We start from the raw sequence: 27,810 nt of genomic DNA on the forward strand, positions 1-27,810 counted from the left end.
CACCCCTGGTATGGATTGATAATACGTAGTAAGGAATACTGAAAACAAAAGTCTGGTTGCAGATATGAGCGGGGTTCAGCAGAGATGGTGTTTTGAATTTTCATAATCAGCATGTGTGGGCTGATGAAAATCCCCATGCAGATGAAGAAACAAGACATCAGCACCGATTCTCAATCAACGTATGGGCAGGCGTTTTTGGTGATAGATTAATAGGGCATACGTGCTACGACAGAGATTAACTGGGGATCGTTATCAGGACTTTCTTATCAACGTATTAAAACAAATTTCAAAGAGTACGTGATTCCTTACGCCGAAGGGCAGAGGAATACCTTGTCATGAATGGACGTCACATTGAGCACCTCCTATGAGCAAGTGTTCAGATCTCAGAAAGTATGTGTTGTAGGACCCATATTTATTAGACATTATTTTCTTGTTTTGATACATACTACCACCTCCTAAAATATTGGATACTTTTTTAACATCCTGTATATGACGATAATTTTATCTGTCAAAGCGCACCACGTGGTTCATTATCGTGGAGGATTGTTATGATGACAATTCACAATTATTTCATTTGTAATAACCATTTTTCGTTACTGAATGCTTCGCTTTTTACGTGTTTTGGATAAGCTGTCTAAATATTTCCAGAAAGTGTATTATCTATAGTTCAGTTGGAGACTTTCAAAAGAGCCAACATAATTACCAATACATTAATACGATGTCTGTGCCTTAAAGCCTATGAGTTGATCACTCTCACTTCTACTGAGCAATTCGATGGTGCACAATCATGTAACCTACATCTGGAAGCTGCAATACCGGAATCGGATCTCGACAGTTACATGATTGTAGTGAGCAATAAATATCTAACAGAATCACGTTATTTTATTGTTTATGAATGTGCGAAAGTATGTATGTTCCTAATCCTTACATCGCACGCCTTGCAAGTTATCGAATGAGTACTTACATTTCTTTGAACGTGAGTTAAATGCTAACATATAAAACGATGTTGCAAACAATGAATTCCTAGAACTGCATTGAAAGTGCAAGATATCTCGAAAGATGTTTTATTTTTATAAGATTCTATAAACAAAATGAAGGGCAAAGATTCTTAAGATTTTATTACTACTTACTAGCTTCTAGACAATTTTGCCTGTCAGTGAATGTAGAAGTGATCAAGAAGCGGGCCAGTTATTCAGTGTCATTTAAATGTGATTGACTTCACGGACAAAATGTATTGACATCTTAAACTAACTTTCATATTTTGACCTACTATTACCTAACTTAAAAACTTTATTTCCTTACTGTTTTTTTTTTTTTTTTTTTTTTTTTTAGATATGCGCATACATGTATAAGCCCCTGTATCTTTTTTACATTAAAAAAGAAAAAGGGGCCCTAATATGCAAATAAATACGGTATTGCATCAAAGATATTCACAAGTTGTGCCCGTTCTATATTTTGGTCATTTATGATTATTTTAGCCCTCCTTATATACATAGGTTGTGTTTGCCTTCCATTGCCAATATCTTTATCTACAACCAAACATTCTGATACAGGCAGATAAAAAAGTTATTTTTTTTCTTCCACCATGTTAATATTGTTAAAAGAAGTGCTTATACAAATTTTGGTCACTCGACCGCAATTACGAGGCCGTCCAGAAACTGGTTTTCCCTGGGGTCGTTTACAGATAGAAAGCACAATTGCATGGAAAGATTTATTGAAACAGATACAGCAATTGTTGTGCTATTTGTCAACATGCCCCCTCCTGGAACTGAGACATTTGTCATTCCATGGAATCAATTTTTGTATTCTTGTGTCGTAGAAGTCAGCCGCTTGGGATCAGAACCAGCGTTTGACAGCCCTCTGCACCTCTCCATCCATCCCATGATATGACAAATGTCGCAATTCCGGTGGGTAATATGTTTAAAAATAACTCAACAATTGTTGTGTTTGTTTCAATAATTTTTTCAAATGAGATCGTGTTTTCTTTCTGTTAACGGCCCTGGCGAACTTATTTTTTTACGACTCTCGTAATTGCGGTCGAGTGGCCAAAATTTGTATAAGCACTTCTTTTGACATTATTAACATGGTGAAAGAAAAAAACTAACATTTTTTTATCTGCCCCATCAGAATGGTTGCTTGTTAGTACGCAAAATCTTCATGTAGTACTTCAGAATATTATTAAGTTTCGTTTGGAGATCATCTTCACTATTAGCCAAAGAATTAATATTAATTAATAAATATGTAGTTACTGTTTTTTATAATATTTTCTACGACTTCAAGCTTCCGTTAACTTACAGCTGATGTGTAGACGATAGTCATTACCAGAGAGCGAAACTTAGTGCCCGATGGGAGAGAGGCAAGTGATTTCAGGTTAACTATGTTGTAGAGTCTCTGTACAATAGAAGGCGACGAGGATCGTGACCCGTTGAACTACTGCGTCTTGTTGTTCTCTGTTTACTTCCTTTGTGTTGCAGTAGACGAGTAACTTTTCTCCTTAATTATTTATTTTACAACCCTTCATCAACTGTGACAAGTAACTTACATCATGAGCTAGAGACCACAGAATTTCGTTTTAACTTTGGAAAAAAAAAATAGTTATAAAATATTATACTTCGCGTTTCATCGCTAATTAGTTGTAAGATAATAGCAATAATTTCGTATAAATTGTAAATCGATTTTTACGTGAAAAAAATAACCCTATATTAGTATTAGGCGTCAAAATAACCATGAAAAAAGTGTCATATAAAAATTTATTCTACATATTAAAATTAAACACAACTTCATAACATTGAAAAACGAATATTATTTGTATTATGTAACATCTGCTGTTTATATTTGTGGAACGAAAGCATAGCAGAAGCGACAATATTTTCTTTCATTCTGTGCCTACGACAACTAACATTTAAATCAGTGGTCATCAGCATTCGCTGAAATGGATTACGGGTAAGCAATGCATGGCGACATGCACTCTCGTGCAGGAGGAAGCATACTCGCTAGCAGCCACGAATGCACGCTGGTGCTGTAAAGGCTGGTTCACAATAAACCGGGAACGGAAACGGCAACGAGAAGGAAAATAATGTTAAAATAAACATATTTAAATGTGAGCATTCACAACAGTTAATTGTGAATGCTCACATTTGAACAACATTTGCGTTCCCGTTCTCGTTTCCGTTCCCGGATTATTGTGAACCAGCCTTTAGAGACCTGCGGTTAGAGACGCTAGCTCGAGAGTGCAATATTCTGATGACCGCTGGTTTAAATTATATATTCAGAAGAGATTTTCTGCATCAACAGATGCACAAGGAACCTAGACACACTTCAACACAATAGATGTAATTTCAGGGTAATTCAACATGAGAGGTCGTAATGGCTCAATCATGTCAGCTTTAACATTGGAAGTGTTTGAAAACTATTTCTTTCAAACTAATAAATGCTACCTTGCATTCAGTAGGCCTACTTTTTATATCCTTCAAGTAACTCATTGTTTAACCCTTTCTGTGAGTGCATTAACATAATCAACATTTATCTGTACAATATTTTCTGGGTTGAATAATTCATTTAAATTTACAAACAATGAATCTGAATCATGTAACTAGTATTTTCCAATTTTCTGAATCACCAATTTACTGACATGCTTAAATAATTCTTATATTTCAGTCTTCAAGTCCAAACTAAAATGGTTAATTTATTAGCCTACTGACTCCCCTGCATTACCAGAAATTACTATATTCATTCTACGCTTCATATCATTATGCGAAAATCTGTGATCTCTCTCTATCCCTCTCAACCGCTGACCGTGATTCTACTCACGCACAAGTAAGCAAACCCGTACCTATAGTAAAGGAACACCAAACCTGTCTCTTCGGGCAACAAGTTTCGCTGCCTGGTAATTACAAATGAATCTCTTGGATCTCTTCATCCCCACTCTTGTGAGAACTTTCAACTCTTAGACATACTAAACGATCACAATCTTTATCAGAATAGCTAAAGACAGCACAGCAAGAACACTAGATAAGAGACACTCAGGATAGGTACTCATACAAAAGGGAAAACATTTTGTATTCCCCTACCGAGAATCAAAAGCAGGTCCGCTGTATTAGTAGCCAAAAATACTTCTATCAATTATAGTAACAGTATTACTGCATTGGAAGCGATCAGATTAAATGACAATATTATAAGTTCGAAATTGAGAGTTAACCCTTAAATTCACAAATTATCCTATAGGATACAGCAGGTTAATAGGCTATGTGCTTCAATTTTAATAGAATAGAAAAAAGATTGGTAGGAAAATTAAATTTAATCAAAATTTCACAATACTATAATATTGTACAACAGTATAAAATATGGACATTGCAATAGTTGTTTTCTTTACAGTCCGACACGGTTTAATAAACTAGTGTGAAAAATGAAGTTTTGCCAATTTAAGGGTTAAACCACAGTCTACTCTAGATGTATATGCTGTACAGTCAAGAAGCTTGAGTTTCTGACGGTACTATTTCGCATTGTCTGCGATGAGACTGTAGCGATCCTAGTGGTTAGCAACTATCTATGGATGCATATTTACTACGAAGTGAGCTCGTGACTGTATACACTAGACTGTGGTTAAACCGAAATACTCTGAGGAAACCTGCTCAAAAACCATTTATCTACAAGTGTTACAAAATATGCTGGTATCAATTTTCGGTTCCTTTGGTACATAATCATCAGTTCATTTATCTTATCTTAATTGCACTGTTAAATAGAGAAATGAAGAAACGAAAGTGTGGGGTAATTTATTTCAAGCGACTAAAATACCCAGCAGAGACAGAATATAACTGGTACACAATCACTGTCCTCAAGGAAGTTAGTCTCAGTTTCGAGCATCTTCTCATTATAGTCACCCATTCCGCCGCACAGCCTCGTGACTTTATACAGTATGTACTATCTGTTTCACTTGATGAAGATATTCTACCTCGTGATGTTTGTTGTAAGCCAGATGACCAAGGTTCAAGTCCTAAATTATACATAAAAAATGTTTGTAACCCTTTGGAACAGAACAAAATTAGTTTACTTCAAATGTTCTTATCATGTAACACGACCATCTTCAACAGAGAGACAACAAAAAACGAAATAAAACTACACACAATAATAATAATAATAATAATAATAATAATAATAATAATAATAATAATAATAATAATAATAGTAAAAGTAAGTAATAATAGTAATAAAGGTTTTTCGCAATGCAACAACATTGTTATGTACAGTAAGGTCCGAGAGTCTTGTCACCCCCCCCCACCTTGTTTGTATGGTGATGTGCATCCATTTTGAACATGTCACAGCAGATGTGTGACAATGGTTGATACTTCACGTTTCAGCTTGTTTAGTGATCCAGAACATCAGTATGAGCACCATCGTTGTCGTGGCACAAAATGAAGCGGCGCCATGTCCTGTGTGAAATTTTCCACAGCAAAGACGGTGTGATTTCCCTGTGGGAAATAATTAAGCAGCTTGTCTCGAAACATCGATACCAGACAATAATTCAAGATTTGAAGCAAGCTGTTAGGGAGACATTCAGGGAAATCACATCGCCTTTGCTGCGGAAAATTTCACACAGGACATAGCGACGCATAATTTTGTGCCTCAACAATGATGTTATGGATCACTAGACAAGCTGGAACGTAAAGCATTAACCATTGTCACACATCTGCTATGACATGTTCAAAATGTATGCACATCAACATACAAATAAGGGGGGGAGGAAAAAAAGTATATGGCGGATGGTAGATGGCCTAACATACGTATATTGCAATGATCTCCATAAGGGAGAACTCAACGTGATTGGAGAGACACTCGTAGCATAATTAAATACTGATTTTAAACATATAAATTGTAATGATACATAATATTGATGAACATTAACTATAACCTATTGAAAATTTATAGAAAAAGATAAAGATCAGGGACAATATATTACAAGTCCGCTTTAACATGAATTTTTCTTCTATTTTGTGTAGTCGAAGCTGAACTGCGAAGTGCTGTGGGACGACCTAGCTTTCGAAGTACGATGGGCCGTGGCTGGAGAAAGCGTGGTGCTTCAACTCGTCAGTAAACTCGGTAAGTTTCTGCAATGTGGACAACAAAACGCTACATACCATAGTTTAGACTCAGCATTTTATAATCTGTTTTCTTACAAGGCTGGAAAGATCCTGTCAATATTTTCAAATCGAAAAATCTCCCATTTGTAAGGAAGAGTCAGCGTGTAGAGCGTTTCAGAACTGTATTCATTGTATGTAAATATGAGTACTGTCCTTCCGAGAGGTTACCTATATTGCAGGATCGTCGACGGGAAAATCACGTGACAGTCACTTAATGGGGGTCTTTTCTTTAAATTATTTTAAACAGTTGTATAATATTATGTAGACTTCCAATCCCGAACAGCAAATACTTTTAGAAAATAGTCTAATAGCTTAGCCACCAGTAGTGATGAGATAAACTGCTCTTTTGTGATCAGATCACTGTTCGATCTGTGATTGCTCATTTATTATCACGGTGATCTTAGACAGTGAAACAGTGATAAACAGTAATTAAACTGCGAACTTGTTCGAGGTGAACACTGAACAGTTCATCCTTCCCCGCTCATTAGAGAGTCTCACTGCAATGTTTCAAAGCTCTCAATATTTCGCACATGGTAGGAGAGGGCAAGAAAATGTTGTGGTTGTGTGTTTGTACTTAGCAGAAGTCAAGTGTAAGCACAATACTGAGACGTAAACATAGACGCTTTCATCATTTTAAAAACAGATTAAATATTTAAAGTGAATATATATATATATATATATATATATATATATAATTATTTATTTATTCAATCATTAATTTAAACTAATGCTATACTGGGTGTTCAGATCAAAGTGTGTCATGGCTCGCTGTATGCCGTCACGTGGCTAGTCGATGGTCCTAGAAAATTCAATCTTCATAAACTTCCGCAGAGGCGTATTACTTATCTGCCAAAGAAGTTGCCTAGCAAGTACGGCGTTCATTCAGAAGAGTACTTACCGATACGTACGGTAACGCCGATAGTGGCAGGAATGTGAACTGTTTCGAAACATGTACTGAGGTGAGTTTTTTCTTACTGTCGGGATATGGGGAGAGGGTTAAGACGATTACTTACGTATTTGTTGACATTAACTTCGACGGTCAACATGGACACGGAGCATTTGATTTGTGTTGTGGAATGCTGCCGTACGCAACCGATGATAACAAATACCCTGCGTACGACTTTCCCGCGCAAAACACAGTTCGAAAGAGGTCATGGTACCACACAGACCGTGCACACCGCCATCTGTTGCTAAGACGTTCAAGTTATACAGTACACGTTCTCTAGTTCAGATTGAACGCCTTGATTAATAGGCAACTTCTCTGACATAAAAGCTGAAACTCGCTTCAAATCGCTGACTCATCAACAGTGACGTCATGACACACTTTGAAATGAACACCCAGTAGACAAATTGAACATTAGTCGTCTGGCTACCGAATATAATGATTGTCTATTTGATCTTGTCCAGTATTCCTGAAGTGAAATATTATGTAAGAAAAAACGGAAAATTAGTAATTTTGGCATAATTCATACGACACGCATCACTCAGAAGATGAATGAAACATTGTTATTTTTTAAATCATTGTCATATTTCGTAAAATACTGTTGTTATTGTAATTTTACTAGTTGAATAGTGTAGCCAATTAATAACGTCACTGCTTAAAATAATGGAATCAGATATAAGCAATGTAAAAATCTGCCACATTTTCGGCTGTCTGCTAACAATAGTATATTTTCCGGCTTTAAGAAATTGAAATCTGTCAGGATCAGCCTGAAATGTACTGATATGGCTACACTGAATGTATTGTTAAATCGGTCGTTCACTGTTCACGGGCGTAGCTGTTCCCAGTGTTGTCACTAGGTAGCATAAGCACAGCAGCGCAGCGCACTCAGAAAAGAACATGAAGTGTTTCAGCTGGTGTTCAGTTTAGCCCTCCAACTGTGATCACTGTTTAAAGAGATGTTTAATCACAGATGCCATCGTGATTTTTCGATCACTGTGATAAAATCACACGTCCGTGATTTTCTGCTCATCACTAGACACTAGCCTTTACAGAGGGGCCAGCAGAAACGGGTGGGGGAAACCGGTTGCGATATAAACCTAACCACTCGGATGGACTTTAGTTAAACTTTACAAATGCTCAGACCCAAAGCCGCATTTACTGTATGTTAATATGAATACTTAAATTTTGCAAATGAACAAAGGTTGGTGGAAAACAAAATAATCAGTTAATTACAAATAAGTGTACAGAGTCCAGAGTTTCTAATACATTTCATTTTTTCTGAGAAATTCATTACAGCGTGCTGTTATAGTATCACAACCCCCATTAAAAACTTACAATTTGCATGATTTTTACAATAAGGAAATCCTGTACTTTTCATTATTTTCCATAGTTAAGAGCGAGATAATTGAGTATTGAGCTTTTCTCTCACAGCTAGGACAACAAATCTCGTCAAAGGAGGCTCAAGACCATAGAATCTAATGACTTGTACTTCGAAGATTATATTAATTTCTTGTCACAACACACTCCAACTCAAATTTTGCTCCAAAACGACCATTATAAATGAGGCAGTATCTCTAAATGCATCATCCTCGATCAGGGTTGAACAGATGAATCGTGGATTCAATGGTAAGGGTTGTGAATCACTAAACCGCCAAGGATGAATAGGAATATAATATAATAAAAATGGTAATACATGTTCATATAATGATGCGGAAAGAATATGTTCCTTACTCTTTTGCCGTCAGCATGGAAAGACGGCAATTACTAGGCCTATACAATCTGCTGAAATGGCTCGAGGAACATGGCTCACATTTTCTCAACAGTTATTGCTAAGCGAGAATCTCATCGTGCATACAGATCGAATGCAGTGCGTCGTTTCGTTCGTTAGCAACGTTCCTTTCTCTTTTCAACATACCCGCGCACTGTCAAAACCGTGGGAAATTATTATTACACACGCCGTACACACATATTACGAAACAATCACATGCATAATTGTAACGCAGAGATGCCAACCTAATTTGAATGCGGTCCGCGTCCGTATCAGTGATAGACAACAAAGCGCAAACGTAGCATAATAAATGGCATACAGAGACGTCTGTCACTTGTCTGACGACTCGTTGCTAAGCTAAGGCCATTTATATTCATACACAGGATCCGATGTTCAATTGTATGCACTTGACTGTGTGGAGCGAAACAATACCAAGAATTAATATCTATGTGTAGCTAAAAATATACGTGAATACAATAAATAGCTAATAAATCACCACCAAACATCAGTAACGACTGTATTTTTAATTCCCACTACACAGTTATGATTTTTTTTTCTCTTATCAAATAACTAAATATCAGCAAGTTCTAGAAGACATAGGGGTATTGATGATACAAAAGGTGACCCAGAAGTAATGCACAAACTTACTTCATTTGTACGCATTTTATTTTTTCTATCCATTTACATCAAGATCGTTCAAAATAGTCCCCTAGATGTGTTATCATTGCTTCCCAAGCTGTGGCAGTTTTTCGATGCCGCTTAATTCTCCTTTGAAATTTGTATCTCCGACGCGTTCGGACACAGCTGTATTCACGTCATTTACCGTTGCAAAATTGACCCCTGTAGTGGATTTTTCATTTTCAGGAGAAGATCATAATCAGGTGGATTCATGTTCGGACTGTAATCTGGCTGAGGGATTCTGGCGAATTTTTAGCGCAGTTTTCTACTGGCTATGTCTGCAAATGTCATCGGTCTTCTCCAAAACATTGGCAACAATTACCTCTGTAGCGGAGTTCGGTAATGATTTCAGTCTTCTGTTTTGGTTGTCTACTGTAGCAATATTATCTTCACGGACACGCCCAGACCATCGCCACACACTTCTCTCGCAGCAAGTCATAAATTTCCGGCGCCGTACAGTATGTTCACGTAAAGTTTCCATTTCAATTAATGATCCTCGATCTCACAAGCAAACATTCTGATGGAGGCAGATAAAGTTTTTTTTTCTTTCACTATGTTAATAATGACAAAAAGTGCTTGTACAAATTTTGGCTACTCGACCGCAATTATGAGGGCCGTAAAAAATAAGTTCGCCAGGGTCCGTTAACAGAAAAATTTATTGAATTTATTGAAACAGACACTGAAATTGTTGAGCTATTTTTCAACATATTCCCCATCGGAAATGAGACATTTGTCATATGGGATCGACAGAGGTGCAGACAGCTGTCAAACTCTGGTTCCGATCCCAAGCACCTGACTTCTACGACACAAGGATAAAAAAAATTGATCCCATTGTACGACAAATGACTCAATTTTAAGGGGGGGATATGTTGACAAATGGCACAACAATTGCTGTAGGTCTATCTGTTTCAATAAATCTTTCTATGTAATTGTGCTTTTCTTCTGTAAACGACCCCAGGGAAAATCACTTTCCAAACGGCCTCGTAATTGTGATCGAGTGGTCAAAATTTGTATAAGCTCTTCTTTTGACGTTATTAACATGATGGAAGAAAAAAAATAACTCTTTTATCCGCCCCCATCAGAATATTTGCTTGTCAGACAGTGCCGTGACCTGACTCATTTTCGTCATCCATTTCAATCGATTATACACAAAAAAGATTTTAAGCAATTTTTTAATTTAATTTCCACAGAAACGTCCGGAATAACTCACCATTAACACAATAAATAACAACCATGCATATCCCTGGATATGTCAGCGCATGCACAGTGTGCATTACTTCTATAAAAAAAATGCGAAAGTGGTTACCATGGAAAACAGTAAGTTGATCAATAGTTACTCCATATAATAAAATAATAATAGATTGTATATTGCGAATTTTTTAAGAAATTATGTTGAATAAAACAATTATTTCTAATAAAATTTAAAATGTCAATCGGTCACAAAGCACCTATTTGTGAAAGCGTTGTCTAGCTAGGAAAGTTATGGGGCTATAGTGGATATATTAAGGGATCACTATCCTTTGTTCGCCAGCATAAAAAAATTGAATTCCGGAATTCAAGAAAGGATGGAAGGAGATCAAGGATGAACACCGTGTTGGAAGACCTGTTCCTGACCACTCCAAACAACATCGATGTCGCACATATGATTTGGTGGAACAACGGATTGGACTCAATTGTGTATCACAGACTTTGAAAATTTCCTATAAACGTTTCTTTAAGTTACACGTCATGCTTTAAGTATGAGAAAAGTATCTACTAATATATCCATAAATTCCTGGACGCTGATCGTAAACGACTCGTAGGGACAATTTTCAAGTCGATAAGTCGCCGTTTTGGAGAAGATTCTCCTAACTTTTGAATCTTATTGTAACCGTCATTACGATCCAAAAACAGAACAATCAAAAGAATGGAAACACTCTGGTTCTCCCCGTCCAAATAGATTTCACGTTCGTATCACATTTTTGGAACAAAGAAAGAGCAATTATGACAGACTAGGCCTACTTAGAACAACTTAAAACCACAGTCTAGTATATACAGTTACAAAGTTTGAGTTGTGAGAGGAACAATAGATTGTGCATTGTCTGTGATGAGGCGATAGTAGCGATCCTAGTGGTTAGCAACTATCTATGGATGCATATTCCCTACGTATTGACCTTCGTGATTTTTATATACTAGACTGTGGTAAAACTGTGACAGGAGCTTAAATTTATTGGGAAGAATTCCTTTTATCCACTGAACTTAAATATCCAAATAACGTTTCTAGCTACAAACCCAGAGAATAATGACGACGATACGTAACCAATATGGACAAGTTACCCTTTTTCTGAAGTGTAAAACGCTACATGCTTTCTCTCAGGAGATAAGTTACAAAGTGAGATAATGTTCGTTGGAAAATTACTTAGGCCCTATACAAATATTAAAAATAAATAATTAAATAAATTAGTAACAGCACTAATAGAAAAGCTCGAAAATGTAGGCTAGATTGTTTAAATGAGAAAATACTTTTCTCCTAATCTTTGAATGGGTAAGAGAAATAAATCACGACTTATCCTCTATATTTAACATAATAAAAGGTGGCAGGAAATTCACTGAATCCGGACAATTGCGTGAATGGGTTTTTACTCTATTGCTTTATATTTTGTTATTTTTATAATGATGGTATTTTACTATCAAATATTTTATCGTCCAATAACGTTACAATTTTCTTGAGAGTATCCGGTTATATGCACATAACGCTTGTGATTTATTAGATCACGCTCTTTTTTTTTAAATACTCGACAGGTGGCAGCACATGTACACTTTGGTATATTTATGCAGCGGAGACTTACTCAACTTCGTGTTATGCTAAAAATGTTCGATTTTATCATCAATTGCACCTCAAACAGACGTCGAAAAATAGAAAAGTACAAGTAATTACTTTTCACATGCTTTCTTATACGTATTACGCAGGGATTAAATTAGCGTTAATTTTTTTATTCATTGTCACACTATTTGGCAACTTTACAGCATTTCCAGCCCGGTGTCCTTTATTTGTTATAGGCTGTACCTCAAGGACTTACATAACTAACTACAAATAACAACAAAGATTCTCGTTCTTAACAAAGCTACACTTTCCTATAATGTATCCAAATAAAAAAAATCACGAAATTGTATATCTTGTCTCCTAGTCGGGTTTTAACAGCTGTGTAAATTTCAGATAATTATTCTTCTAAACCAGACATACAGTATATCAGATGACAGTCCTACAGTCAATAAAAATGTAAAGCTAAGGTATCTCTACTACAAGCCATGAAGACACACAGAATAATCGGAGGATAAGACTAACACCTTTTCTAGACAATCGATGTTAATAGCTGTACTTTGGAATATCAGTTCTACGTCCTTTCGTCTTGACATCAAGGAAATCCCTCTGATGCTCATTTCTGTTAGAAACTAAGTGAACCCCAAGGCTATAGCGCAGCCAGAAAGATTAGATCAATGAAGAAAATCCACGAATCCATCGGGATTATAACCCGCGACCTTTCGGCTTGCAAGCAACGCCTTAACCGCTATGCTAGCACTCGACCTATACAGTATTTACTACTACTAAGCCTATTTATCATGAATTAGGCTGCTATTACACTATCTAAGTTCTTTGAGAAAGATCTTTTATAAAATATATATTATAAAATACATGACAGTTTTCTTTAATAAAAGTTTCTTTGATAAAAGATCTTTTATAAAATGTGAGTGCATCTTGTTATCTTTTATAAAAGATTTCTATACCTTGAAACAAATATGGCGGAACGCAAATATTAACTGGACTGTTGCTACCACAAAAATTCTGATATCGGAGTGTGAAGGAAATTAAATGTTGTAAATAAATAATTTGTATATTATAATATTAATATTATATTATAATAATATTTTATAATAATTTGTATAACTTTTCAAGTCCTCCCATTGTAGCTCTTTCAATAAGTTCTGATGGATACCTTTCTTATCACGTTTTGCAACCCACGATTCAACCTACAGGCGTTTCTTTTTCGGTAAAATGCTTATGTAATAATTGAACTAATTATAGCTAAACAAGCATAATACTGTTCTTCATTCATGGTGTTATAAACTTAACGCGTAAATATTAGTATCAATAAATTATAAACTTAATGTGTAAATATTATAGTATCAACAAATCCTCGGAACACGTGTTCACTGTTGTGAAACAAGTGTTAAGTGAGCTTTTGTTCCTAATTTTAGGTTTCTTCGATAAAATCTTTTATAAAAAAATTTTATGCAGTGTAATATACCCCAAATCCTATCTTTTATCAATAATCTTTGATAAAATATTTTATCATATTCTTTGTCAAAGAACTTTGAAAGTGTAATAGCAGCCTTATAAAGTAATTAAAGAAAATTTCGCATCAGACAACTTTTAATTTTGACAAAATGACTTCAAATATCCTCATGTTGTATATGGAATAAAATTTTTAGACAGCCACCACTAAAAGTAGATCTTTAGCGCTACACATATGTGTTAAAATTGACTATTATGCGGTAGCGTGCGAAAAGTATTTAACACTGACCAACTGTTTACACCGATTGCCAATTGTTTCCCACGTCACCTGACAGCAGTCAATAACGCGGTTCAAATAATGGCAGGCCTACTTTTAAAAATTACGTTTTGGTTACTAAGAAACGTATACAAATTAACAATATTTCATTTATAACTATATGAAACAAGTGAGAATTAAAATAATTATAAAAAGGGGAACCGGAGATCTCTCAATCTACAATCTAATGTTCTTCCATTGAGCTATACCACCGATTGATTACGAGATAAAATATTTCACTATTAGAATGAAGAAGAATACAGCATTGGGAAGGCGGTGGAATTGTCTCTATGCCAGCATGGATGAACGGCTGTCTAAAAAAAAGTATACTACACACTTGTTAAAAATGATTTGATTTTGTTCACAAAATAAAATGTAATTTATTAACAGTATATCGTAAATAACTTTTATCCCATGCACATATAACTCAAATGAAGTAATTCGTAGATTCTGAACATGAACATTTTAATTGGTTACTTCACGAAGCTTTATCAACTGCTGTGGTTGTCTAGAGTCTGAATGAGATGAAGGTGATAATGCCAGCGAAATGAATCCAGGTTTAGCACCGAAAGTCACCCAGCATTTGCTCTTAATGGGTTGAGGAGAAGCACCGGAAAAAGCCTCAATAAGCTAACATGTCTCAACCAGGATTTGAACGCGGGCCCGCTCGTTTACGGTCAGGCATGCTAACAGTTACTAATATGAACAAACTTCGCACAGTAGTTTAGGATAAAATGCTACACACGGATAAATTAACGGCTAAAAGCAACTCTTTCAGCACCAGGAATGCTGAAAACTTGTATTTCCGCGTAAATAATGTTTCCTTGCTTCCTCCTAAACTTAAAAACAGAAGATGAGATATGTTTGTGGAATAAATAGTAGGATTCATCTCTTTCCTCTACCCAGATGTAGAAAATGGGTCTGGCTGGCAATACCATTTCTCCGATTCTCCGGGGAGTAATAATTTGTCTGCTGTTATCTAATCGGTTCCATACAAACAGACAGACATGCACTATTTATACATGGAGACACGCTTCCTCAATACCTTCATTAACAACTCTCCCGAGAGAGAAAAGTGAAGGCACAGTCAACTGTCATCGTCCGCATTGTCTCTTCCATCTACCCAACACACAGCTTGAATAAGAATGATTAGAAACAATAAGACGCATGCTGCTGTCATCTCCTAACACAGTTACGAGTTAATCACATTAAATTCCACGTTATCTGTATATAGAGGCCTTAATCAAGTCGGTTCTATTTCTCAATCTTACGGGAGTGATTGAGAACACAATCCTACTGAAATAAAACAGAGGTGAAGATTACTTTCACACATAGAGCGACAGAGTCCTATTGATAAAAAAAGAGACACCAAGGTGGCCTCCAAAGTTAGAGAAACCTAATACTACTGAAAGAAAATTGAGATCAAGGTGGCCTCCAAACTTACAGAAACACAATCCTACTGAAATAAAACGGAGAGTAAGTTGGTCTTCAAACTTATAGCAACACAATCCTACTAAAAGAAAACACAGATCAAGATACCCGTCAAACATAGAGCAACACAATCCTACTGAAATAAAACAGAGATCAAATTGGTCTTCAAACTTATAGCAACACAATCCTACTGAAAGAAAATAGAGATCAAGGTGGCCTCCAAACTTAGAGCGGTAAACTTCTTGTAAATTGCTCTTGCTTTCAGCTATAAATCCAGCGGATAAGGTTCGATTAGGGGGAAAGGAACTGACCACCCTACCCAATATCTTGCTTTAGTTGCTTATGAGTAATGCTTCATTACTGTCACTTATAAGGTTCAAACCTACCTTCGGACAGTTGACTAAACAACAACAAGGTTCGATTCTCTGTAAAGAAACGCCAATGAAATCATGCCAAGTGCTGTTACATGTTACACGCGTAGTTCTTAGTCATAACTGCTGGAAAGTTAGTGAAGATTTATATCTTTCTTGTATGGTCTGGATGTGCGTATCCATTAATTTATATTCGTATTGTGGCCACCGACATAGTAGAGATGGACGATAGTCACGATATTATCGATAGTACTATCGACTGTTGTTCCTACCATCGATTGTCCTACAAACTTTGTTAATTGGTTATAAACTGAATATACGTATATCTGAATTTGTGCCTAACGCGCACTAAACTATTAAGTTAATAATGTATACTGAATTGAATCTGAATTACATACTAACAATATTAACACACAATATTACGAGTATAATCTGTCCTTCAAGTCTCGACCGATGGAATGATAGCTCTGTATCAACAGCCCATGAAACTCATTTCGCCAAAAATAGTGACGTGCTGTTTCTGGAATCCCTGATTCATATGAACATTAACTTCTTCTTGTTAACATTTTATTCTCTTCTGTTACAATATATAGTCATTCTGAGATTTTTCTCGATGAAACTTTTAAACCTGTAGCTGAAAAAATATATTATATAATAAAATGTAATTTCTATTTCACAACACACTACCAATAAACATACTTTATGTTACAAAAACGTAAAGAAGTAGTTGCTAAATTTATGTAAGCATAAAATATTAAACTAATTGCGATTTTTCTTCCAATATCCGTTACTGAAAAAGAGAGAGAGAGAGAGAGAGAGAGAGAGAGAGAGAGAGAGAGAGTGCTTTCAAATATCAATAACATTCATTATTATTTTTTACAGAAATATGAAAATATATAATCTGTATACATACCGTAATGCAAGTGAAATTTTCCAATAAAGCATAAATAACAAAGAATTTCAATTACAAATACAGTTCTATCTACATATGTTTAAATTAACTCATTTTCATATACAGTATGAATCCAGGTTTTACTAACCACTCTATCAAATATCTAGCTTCTACCTATGAATACATTTTTATTTAAAAAGTAAATGCTTAATAAAATATTCTTAGGCCTGTCTTCACCGTAGAAATTGTGACATAACTGCTAACGCTTCGTAAAATAAGCACTCACATTTTAGTGTAAATAAAAACTACACACAAAATCTGTCCCGTCAGCAAACAAAATTCACAATCCCACTATTGTGAGGACAGTCGACAGTTATTTCAAAATATGATAATATAAACACCGAAATATCTGTATTGCAATGCCATTTAAGCTGTCATGGATGGTGGTTTAATATAAAATTAACATAGCTACATATCACCTTTAATCTGGGCGTTAACATTTCGGCTTATATAATCCAAAGATAGCTTTTAATTTTCAGTGAACAATAGTACACATTTTCTCCCAGTGCCATTGTTCTCGGAAGATTGACGTGAAGAGCTTGTTTCAGATGGGAGTGTATTCACAATCACAATGACATAACGACCAAATTACCAAACAGCCATGTATAAATGTTAGTGATCTTTCCGCACATTGTGATCTCTATACAACTTTCTCCTGACTCTCAAGATCCTTTAAATTACATGTTTAGCATTCACAATTAGGTAGTCATCTGTTACATAGGATTGTCAGGAAATACTCTCTATAACCACAGATGCCGATCGCGGACAAGAAGAACACGATGTCTCATCACGTAAAATATATTTTGTGAACTTTTACAATAACACAGGCCTGCGATGAAAAATCTTTTAAAAAAATTAGCTTTCCTTTATGTATTCTTGTGTGCGGTACTTGGAACGTAACTAGTCTTTATAGAACAGGAGGAGTAACATTAGTAAGAAAAGAATTAGCTAGATATAGAATAGACTTCGTGGGAGTACAAGAGGTTAGGTTAGTTGGGAATGGCATATCACAAATAGCAGATTACTTGTTTATTATGGGGAAGGAAAAAATAATCACCAATTAGGAACATGATTCTTTGTTCATGAAAGAATAAAATCAGCAATAAAAAGGTCGAATTTATCAGTGACAGGTTATCGCATTTAGTACTTAAGGGTAGATGGTACGATATCATAGTTATAAATGCTCACGGTCCTACAGAAGAGAAAGACGACCATATGAAGGATAGGTTCTATGAGGAATTGGAACACACTTTTTATCAGTTATCTAGATATCACATGAAAATTTTATTGGGAGATTTCAGTGCTAAAGTACGACGGGAGGGTATTTTTAAACCGATTATTGGAAAAGAGAGAATACACGTAACTAGTAATGACAATGGAGTTAGTTTAGTCAACTTTGCGACATCAAAAAATTTAATTGTCAGAAGTACAATATTTCCCCATAAGGATATACATAAAAATACTTGGACTTTTCCAGATAGATTGACATACAACCAAATAGATCACATCTTGAAACAGTTATATTACCGGTTGTTCTGTATTGTTGTGAAAATCGGATTCTCACTTTGAGAGAGGAACAGAGATTAAGGATCTTTGAGAATAAGGTTCTTAGGAAAATATTTGCAGCTAAAAGGGATGAAATTATAGGAGAATGGGGAAAGTTACACAACGCAGAACTGCACGCATTGTATTCTTCACGTGACATAATTAGGAACATTAAATCCAGACGTTTGAGATGGGCAGGGCATGTAGCACGTATGGTCGAATCCAGAAATGCATACAGAGTGTTAGTTGGAAGGCCGGAGGGAAAAGACCTTTGGGGAGGCCGAGACGTAGTTGGGAGGATAATATTAAAATAGATTTGAGGGAGGCGAGATATGATGATAGAGACTGGATTAATCTTGCACAGGATAGGGACCGATGGCGGGCTTATGTGAGGGCAGTAATGAACCTGCGGGTTCCTTAAAAGCTATTTGTAAGTAAGTAGCTCTTGTGTGCTGAAGACAAAAATGAGATCAAAAATGGCACATCACGCACCATTTTTACACAAAAATATATTTTATGTTTTATAATATTAACATACTAGTGATTTTGCTGCACCAATAATCCAATGCTGTAATGTACAATTTTGTACTAACTTGTTGATGAGCATCAGAAACATAATCTAGAAGGCTGTGTGATAAAGAAAGTGGAAATCCTAAAGAGTTTACCAGTTTGAACTCAATGATTTAGTAAGAGATTTAGGATTACCCGAAGAAGAAGAAGAAGAAGAAGAAGAAGAAGAAGAAACTGAGTTCTTATGCTCCAGATTAAAAGAAATGAATTTGTTGACACCAGGAATATTTCTTCATTGGTACAGGAGTAGAGAAGAGAAATTTACTTCATACTTTTCACAAGAAGGTGTCTTAATATACTGCAGTGATATTCCTGGTTTGATACAAAAGTTTAATGTTCAGTACGAAGTAGATGAATGGAGACTTTTATCGATTCCTCCGAAAGAAGTATGAAGGCAGTGATCAGATTTTGCACAATGGCAACAAGTATGCTTCGTTGTGTCATTCGGTACACCTTAAAGAAACTTCCAGGAATCTTGAACTGGTTCTTACAAAGATAAAATATAAATATAACTGGATGATCTGAGAGAATTGTGCATGCTTCTTGGTCAGCAGGCTGGGTATTAAGTTTCCATATCGCCTCTGTGAATGGAACGGCAGAGCAAGAAGTAGCCATTGGGAACAAAAACACTGAAAAGAGAAGTACGGGGAGGATGTTAGTAGAATGATAGAGGGAAACGGGAGTACCCCGAAAAAAATTCCCTACAACTTCTGCTTTGTCCATCACTAATTCCATCGCGACATGGCAGGGAATCGAACCTGGGTCACCTAGATGGAAGACCAGCGCGCCAGCACTTTAGCAATATCTAGGTTAGGTTAGGCAAAGATAGCTAGAGGCGGGTTGGGAACGAGCCTTTTCACGTCGGCTATACTGAGGTCTATTGTGCATCCCGAATTTATGGGATGAATGAGGATGAGGTGTACCAGCCCACCGGCCACATGTGACCCCTCACCCGCCCCTATCCCCCGCCCTAAATTCATACCGCCAAGGTGACCAAGCAGCACATGACCCATTCAAACGACCCTTCCAAGGTGTCGAAGCGCCCTTGGAAGTGCTCATAAGGAATTAATTCTCGCAGAGATATTGCGGAAGGCTGGAAACCCAGGAACGGCTGCGGAGAGGACGCTCCCCCTGTACGCGAACGAAGACGCGTCTTGACCTGAATATGCCTAGGGAATGAGGTGAAGAAGATTAATGATATTAAACCTAAATTCTCCTTCTATACGGGAGGAGAAGGAAAATGTATCGTGGCAATAAGAATTTCAACCCGACATTTGCCTAAATACTGTGGAAAACCGCGGAAAAATCACTGTCTGGTTGGTCGGTCCGGGAATCGAACCACGGACTTCCCGAATGCGAGTCTCATGCGGAAATGAGTAGTATTGAGTTCTAGGTGTATGGCAACGTGTAGAGGGGAGGTGCTACATGATCAGTCCCGCGAATATTGTAGATGAAACAGACGCACATATTATGAACATGTGGCAGTCTCAGGTAGTAGCTTCCTGTAAAGCAAGTTTGAATAATTTCAAGGTAAAATTGTTCCGGGGGCGGGTATCGATCCCGGGACCCTTCGCTTAGCGCACGAATGCTCTACCGACTGAGCTACCCCAGGAACTATACACAACACCGTCAACGTCATAAATCACAGTAATCGAAGTGACGGTTGAACAATTGAACATACTTTTCTGCAAGTTTCTACAACTATGGTATACTTCCAAGAATCTATCCCTGGAACTTCAATGTGTATTCGCTAGAACGATACAGATGCACAGGTTCAACCTCCGGCCAGGTCGTGATGGAACGTTACAGAGTGATTTTCTCGGAGTACTTCCATTTCATTCTATCATTCCACTAACACTCTCCACTTCATCTATACTTCCTCTCTTTCATCATTATCTCCGTTTCTTTCCTGTATTTCGGGCTTACGACTGACACAGAGTCGGCTGCGGGCCGACACCGAACTTGGACTCTGTGCTAAGTGGTCATTAGTTGCTGGTGGTAGTGCTATGTACCGTGGGCACTAACCTGTGCTCATGGTAGACCTCGTGGGACCGGAATTGAGGAACTGTTGTGATACATGGAAAGGTAAAGGAATTCTGCATGCTGTAGGAAAGTTCGAGGGCGGCTCATAGGGTGATATGTAGAGCGGACATGCACATCATTCCACCTCGGATAACACAATGACCTAAGATTGAGGGCAGTGCCATCCCATGACCCCTCCCTTTCAGGGGACTAGCATTTTACAGTGTAATACTAATCTTGCAACCCCACTTCACGTAAACTCTCGCCCATTTAGTCATCGCGCTTATGAGAAGCATAAATCGATATTAGATTGAAGTCTAAGTATCGCAAATCCCTAAGAGGTGGAGACGAATCTCACTTTATCTGACGGAAATTTTTGCCTGAATTTTTCTCTTTGTGAAATCGGAATCCCTACACAACGCGACCGTTCCCGAGAGATCTTTCTGAAGCCACTAAAGTAAAATTAATGACGCAAGTATTTTCTCTTTCAGAAGATGCAGAGTACATGGCGTTCGGTCTGTCTGGAGACGACACCCACAGCAGGATGGTCGGAGGCGATGTGGCGGTGGCGTGGGTGGACAAGAACACACTCAAAGGATACGCTGAAGACTATTTCCTGGAGTCCAAGTCCCAGTGCTCCGGCAAGAGAGGCAGCTGTCCCGACGAGAGGTTCAGGGTAATGTTTCCTCAACACTGCTCCAATAGGACACAGTATAACGTGTTTAATAATTAATTTTTCATAGCTATTCTCAAATTTTGTTGTTTGGTCATAAGAAAATGTAACACTATAAAAATCTAAGGTTATACTTCGTTTTCTTATATCGTAATTAAGGAAACCTATATTCAAGCATAGAATGCATGTAGGAGATTACCTGGATTGTTATGAGATAGAATGTATCTGACCTAACTTGCCTGCCATAAATACTACAGTTATTTTTATGGAATAACTATAAGCGAACTAGGAAGAGAATCCATTAGAAGTGTTCTGATTGGCTGCGTGAGAAACATTCTATTAGAGCGGAAGTCACAGAAGTGATATTGTCAACTTTTGAAATGTTATAGCACTGTTAATGGAGGGAAATCTCGTCTCTTTTCACTTAACTATCACCTCATTTAAACAACTCTATCCTTGTCACAATCCTAGGCTCCTGGGCTTTTTGTCCAAGGAAAATACTCGTCTTTACTGTAAACTGTATGGAATGAAATGTCTCTGATGGATATTACCAGCACTGTAGTGCTTGCATTTAATTGGACACGCTAACAGACGACTGTTTCGCTTGTCGCAGCGTTCATGATCTTACCGTGTAAGAAAACAAAGAATAATGAATTCTAAAGTTATATATTCTATTAAAAGAAAGTGTTTTCTTAAATTAAATTTCAACAAATTTAATTGAACAAGAGCGATGTTTCGCTAAACTGGAGAATTTGCTACGGTAGCTTTGAACAGTGCCGTTAAGGTTGCAACCAAATTTAACTAAATACACAATGTCGCCAACATAAGGACATGACGTTGATCTGCGACATCGTTAGAAGGAGATTTTTTTTTCTTTCTACCTCCTTCGTTCTGAAATTACTGAGAGATAGCACCACTGTTAGCGACAAAATGTATTTTTGTAAATATAGCGAGTAAATTACGTGTCTTAGATCAGAGGCACGCTACAGGAACAGTTTTGCTGTGGCGCATGCGCGTACCTCTCATGCAGTGGCAGCGTCATCCTACTTGAATTTATTTTCGTGTGTACATTCCAGATCAAATCAAGAAGATCCCTTCTTGCTCCTGTTACACATCTTGCGTATACGAAGGTTAGGTTTGGTTAGTTTAGGTTTTTATTAACCAAGTCCGCGCATACGCAAACAGCCAAGATGATTCTGTCAGTCATGGCCCTTATGATAGTTTTTGTTTCGTAATATTCATAAACAATAATATGATGAAAGCGGTGAATAATTTCATGGCCGCTAAAAGTTTCTTTCGTAAAAGACGAAGTATTTTCTCTAGACCACAAATAAAACGACAACGCGTTCATAATTACATATTTAACGCTTTGTCGAACATTAACCGGAAATTTACTTTCATTTTAATGATATTCCCTCAAACACACCTTTTTCCCTCTTTAGTTCGGTGTGATAACCTACTTTATATTACTGCATCTGCTTTTTCTTTTTGTGCATTCAAAACACCGCTGTTGTACTGCACAAATCTTGCACTTGACTAATGGAGTGAATTATTTAAGAATATAGTCGCGAATTTTACTAAGTACCACCATTTCGATTGTCTTTTGTTTGACATGACTCGGTACGACCCGGTGACTAGTGGCCAGCGAGCAACGTCGACTGTCGACGTTGTACCGTGCGTATTATCTAGTTGTTCGACAAATTTAATTGCACAAGAGCGATGTTTTATACAGCATATACATACTGCAGCAGAAAAATAACGAGACAAAATCAATTATGAATAAAGAAATTATAATCAAAGTCGTCACTTCGCCTTATTCGAAATACATGCCTCTAGTTTCGATAAAGGAATGACAAAATCAGTTAAGCACAGAAAATCTGAAGTATAATATGCGTGAACAAGTTTGCTTTTGGTCAGGGACTCCTGTACGATTGTCTGCTTGCAAGCTAGCGTGTTGTCGCGGAGTAAAAAAAAAACATGTGCCTGATTCTTTAAATTCGACCTTGCACTAACAAATTCGCTTCTACAATCGTTCCAAAACTCGCAGATAATACTCCCCAGCAACAGTCACAGTATGCGTAATAAGTTATTAATGGATAAGCTTTTCACTGTCGAAGAACAAAATCGCATTTGCTTGTTTTTTTTTTTTGTTTTTTTTTTAATACTCCGCTTCCTCGTTTTCAGCGACTTTCTCGGCTTTCATTAGCACTTCGGCCTTCGTTTCAGAGTCGAACTAAACGCCTCTTATGGTTAATACCAAAGAACAGATATAATATTAGACAGAAATATCTACAGAAATTCAATTACATCAATACCAGCACCTGCTGAATTGTATTGCAAAGCCGGGTGAGACATTTTTAGATACAGTTAACACTGTCGTTAATATACAACCATACTTTAAGGAACCCGGAGGTTCATTGCCGCCCTCACATAAGCCCGCCATCAGTCCCTATCCTGAGCAAGATTAATCCAATCCCTACTATCATATCCCACCTCCCTCAAATCCATTTTAATATTATCCTCCCATATACGTCTTATTCCCTCCGGCCTCCCAACTAACACTCTATATGAATTTCTGGATTCGTCCATACGTGCCCTGTTCATCTCAATCGTCTGGATTTAATGTTCCTAATTGTCAAGTGAAGAATACAATGAGACAAGTTCTGCGTTGTGTAACTTTCTCCATTGTCCTGTAACTTCATCCCTCTTAGCCCCAAATATTTTCCTAAGAACCTTATTCTCAAACACCCTTAATCTCTGTTCCTCTCTCAAAGTGAGAGTCCAAATTTCACAACCATACAGAATAACCGGTAATATAACTGTTTTATAAATTCTATCTTTCAGATTAATACACAACCAGTTAACACAAAATAGATAACTGTGTTCAGTTTAAATAGTTGTAGAGATTTTTTTATTTTTATCATGACTTCCATTAGCCCCAAAAATCCATTCAGCTTCCTATTAAATTTAGTACTAATATTCTATTCCTGGAAACAAAGACAGCCACAGAGTGGTGCTGAACGCAGAACCTGTTTTTTGTGTCAAAACTCCAGAAAGCATGGGAGTTCTATCTCACGGCCTCCTATAGTTCTTGTCACATTATATGGAAACCTACTTTTACTATACAGAATTATTCATGACTAATGTGCTTAGCTTGGGGAAATTATTCTTCAGATTAATATGGTGAGAATAGTTTCTACCCAATTCTTAACGAGTGCCTAATTATCGAAGTTATTTTTATATTTCCCAGAATCGCTTTCCTATGAACCACGCTTCAACTCTAGAGTAGTAAAAGTAACAACCCAATCCTTACTAGTTCTGTTTAAGGTTTCGCCAGAGGCAAGCCGTCTTGTGAGTTTGTCAAGTTCTATCCATAAAGTGTATATAGAATGTCTCATGTATCTTATCATTCAAAATAAGTTTATGCACAAGCACCAAATTGAAAATTTCTTCATAAAAAGATGTACAACTGAAAGAGGAAAATAATACTGATGGTGAGACAACCTTGTAGCGTTATTTAATAATGAGATACGAGTAATAACACTGTTCCTTTAAATGATACTATGTATTTATTATTCAATATTTCAATTAAGCTCGTCAAGACCTGTTCAAAAATGTATTCCGGTGGGTCATTGTAATAAACAGAACATTAATAAATGGAGTGCATAATATGAGATGTAATAATTATGTATTCAATAATTATAAATTTTCACTCCTGTAACTAACTTTATTACCATGTTTAGCAATAGTTGTTAGTTAGCTATACATATAAATATAGCTTTTTCGCGAGATTTTGCGAGCAACAATTTTAATAAATCTTAGGATGGAGGAGAAGGAATTTTAATGCAAGTCTCTTCCTTTTAGGATCAACTAATTCAATATTTTTATAGATTTGTCTTTAAAAGTAGGTTTATTATGTTTGCAGGAGAACACAAATAACGTCCGATTGCTGAACGCCGCCATGGTGAACGGATATTCCATCGTGACTTACCAAAGACCTCTCAAGGCTCAAGACGAGTTTGATCGCGATATCTTTACAAACGGAACCCAACCCATCATCTGGGCCATCGGTCCCCTGAATTCCAGAAGTGAAGTTTCTTACCACAGTCTTGCGAACAAAGGTACGTCTATAGTAATCAGAAAAACCCTAAAAATTTAACTTCCCGCGGTTTAACTTTATTAATTATTATTATTATTATTATTATTATCATTATTTATTCAGAATATCTGACACAGACACAATACAATATATGTTTGCCAAAAGAAGCAGAACTGTTACATGGATTTCTACTGTCTGGGAATCATTACTTCATATTTTCTTCATATTCAGAATAATTTGAACAGTATGTGCTGCAGCCAGTAGGCTTGCAGTTTCTGTGTTTCAAACATACTGTATTTGTCATTGGCAGTTCGGTATATACGTCAGAAGTTTGTGTGGTCTTGATACCAACTCATTCACTGAAATAGCTATTGATGATTAATTCACTACATTCAGTTGATAGTGTTTATATTAATTTTTTTTTCACTCATTCAGTTTTTTGCCCAAGGGCGGATCTACCACTGCAAACTCAACTTTCTCCAATCTTTCCTATTTTCTGCCTTCCTCTTTGTCTCCTCATATATCTTAATGTCGTCTATCATCTGATATCTTCTTCTGCCCGATCTCTTCTTCGGTTTACCATTACTTCCAGTGCATCATTCACGAGGCAGTTTCTTCTCTGCCAGTTACTCAGCAAGTGCATATTAAATGGTAAAAAAATATATTGAATTGAAATAGTTTAACATATTTGTTCTATCATGTTTTCAGCAAGAACAAAATATTCTGTTAGACGCATGGGTGTCCAATGCCTATAGAACCAGGAGATATTGCACGTCAAGCATGCTCTGCTAAGCTCAATAACTTTCCATATAAAATAGGAAAAAGACCTTAAAGAATATGCGCTGCGGGTTGCTTACGCCAGGGGTTACCTTGTACGAGTTATAGCCAGTGCCAGCGATTTTGGCGCGTGTCCTTAGTAAAAAGCCAGTCAGTGAGCACTTGTTGCCAGTGCAGCTGAGAAGAGCACCACCCAACACGTCACGCCAGCAATCTGCCCACTGCGTCAAAGGCAAGACACTCGCACTTCGCGTTTCTGGGGTGTGTCCTTGAGTACACTGTCCAGTCAGTGGCATCTGTTGCCTCTTCGGCTGAGAGTGGTACCATCTCCTAAACAGATATGACGTCAGCAATCTGCCAATCACAGTTGTCAGCTTTCTCGCCCACATTTTGTGGCAAAGATAAGATACTCGCTCTCAACGTTCCCATTACTTATTTCACATGCCAGAAACGATGGCACTGGCTGTACAATTGGACATTTATGAGTTAAAGTTTTTTACTCTGTTCCTTGTTCCATTTTTCGATGTACTTAAATTACAATAATTACAGCTTTTATTTATTTTCTCTCAATCCACTAAGCTCAAATTCTGGGTAACTTCTGTGCCGGACTTCGGACTCATTTTGCCGACATGATTACTATCTTCATCTATTCTGGCTGCTTTCATACTTATATATCATCCCAACATAAGAGGCGAACAGAATCTGACCTAATGGGTGACCCAATCTCAGAACAGGATTTTTCATCATATTCACCAAAAAAGCAGGCAGAGGTGCTACACGCCAAAATGCACGGCGTTACGAAATGTCTAAATACGAATATGATGTCAATTTCTCCTACGGAACTATAACTGTAGTAACTTCCTTTTCGAACTAATTACTGGGCTTTTCTTTTTGCACCTGGCGGCAACCAACGACTGCAAGTGACGTTATACGTAATCTGTACTTGGCAGAAGACGTGCTCTTGGAGTTCGGCCGAGCCCCCAAATGGAACTGCCCCATCCCGGAATCTGACTCCGCACCCGCAGCCGCAGCCACACCGACGGCCGAACAGCAGCCACCTCCAGCAGAACCTGTCACGACAGTCGCTACCCCCCGTCGCAGACCGCAAGCCACCCCCGCCCCAGCCCCCAAGAATGACGCCTGGGACATCCCCGCCATTCAATGCTACGAGCCTGAAGACGGAGTGTTCTACGCGCAGATGGGCCCCACGGGAGGCAAGAGAGGATACCCCGCCATTACTGGTAAGCAGCCTTAT

General features: G+C 37.2%; 1 protein-coding gene across 1 annotated transcript in view; it reads left to right on the forward strand.

Moving 5' to 3' along the window:
• LOC138709111 (protein Skeletor, isoforms D/E-like) overlaps positions 1-27,810 on the forward strand; it is a 316,549-nt gene that overhangs the window by 241,462 nt on the left and 47,277 nt on the right. The window contains exons 7-10 of the mRNA XM_069839643.1: positions 5,997-6,096; positions 21,498-21,682; positions 25,605-25,800; positions 27,506-27,796. Coding sequence (XP_069695744.1) covers positions 5,997-6,096; positions 21,498-21,682; positions 25,605-25,800; positions 27,506-27,796 — 772 coding nt within the window. The remainder of the gene's footprint in view (positions 1-5,996; positions 6,097-21,497; positions 21,683-25,604; positions 25,801-27,505; positions 27,797-27,810) is intronic.

The sequence above is a fragment of the Periplaneta americana genome, chromosome 11, assembly GCF_040183065.1.
Source record: "Periplaneta americana isolate PAMFEO1 chromosome 11, P.americana_PAMFEO1_priV1, whole genome shotgun sequence".
NCBI lineage: Eukaryota > Metazoa > Arthropoda > Insecta > Blattodea > Blattidae > Periplaneta > Periplaneta americana.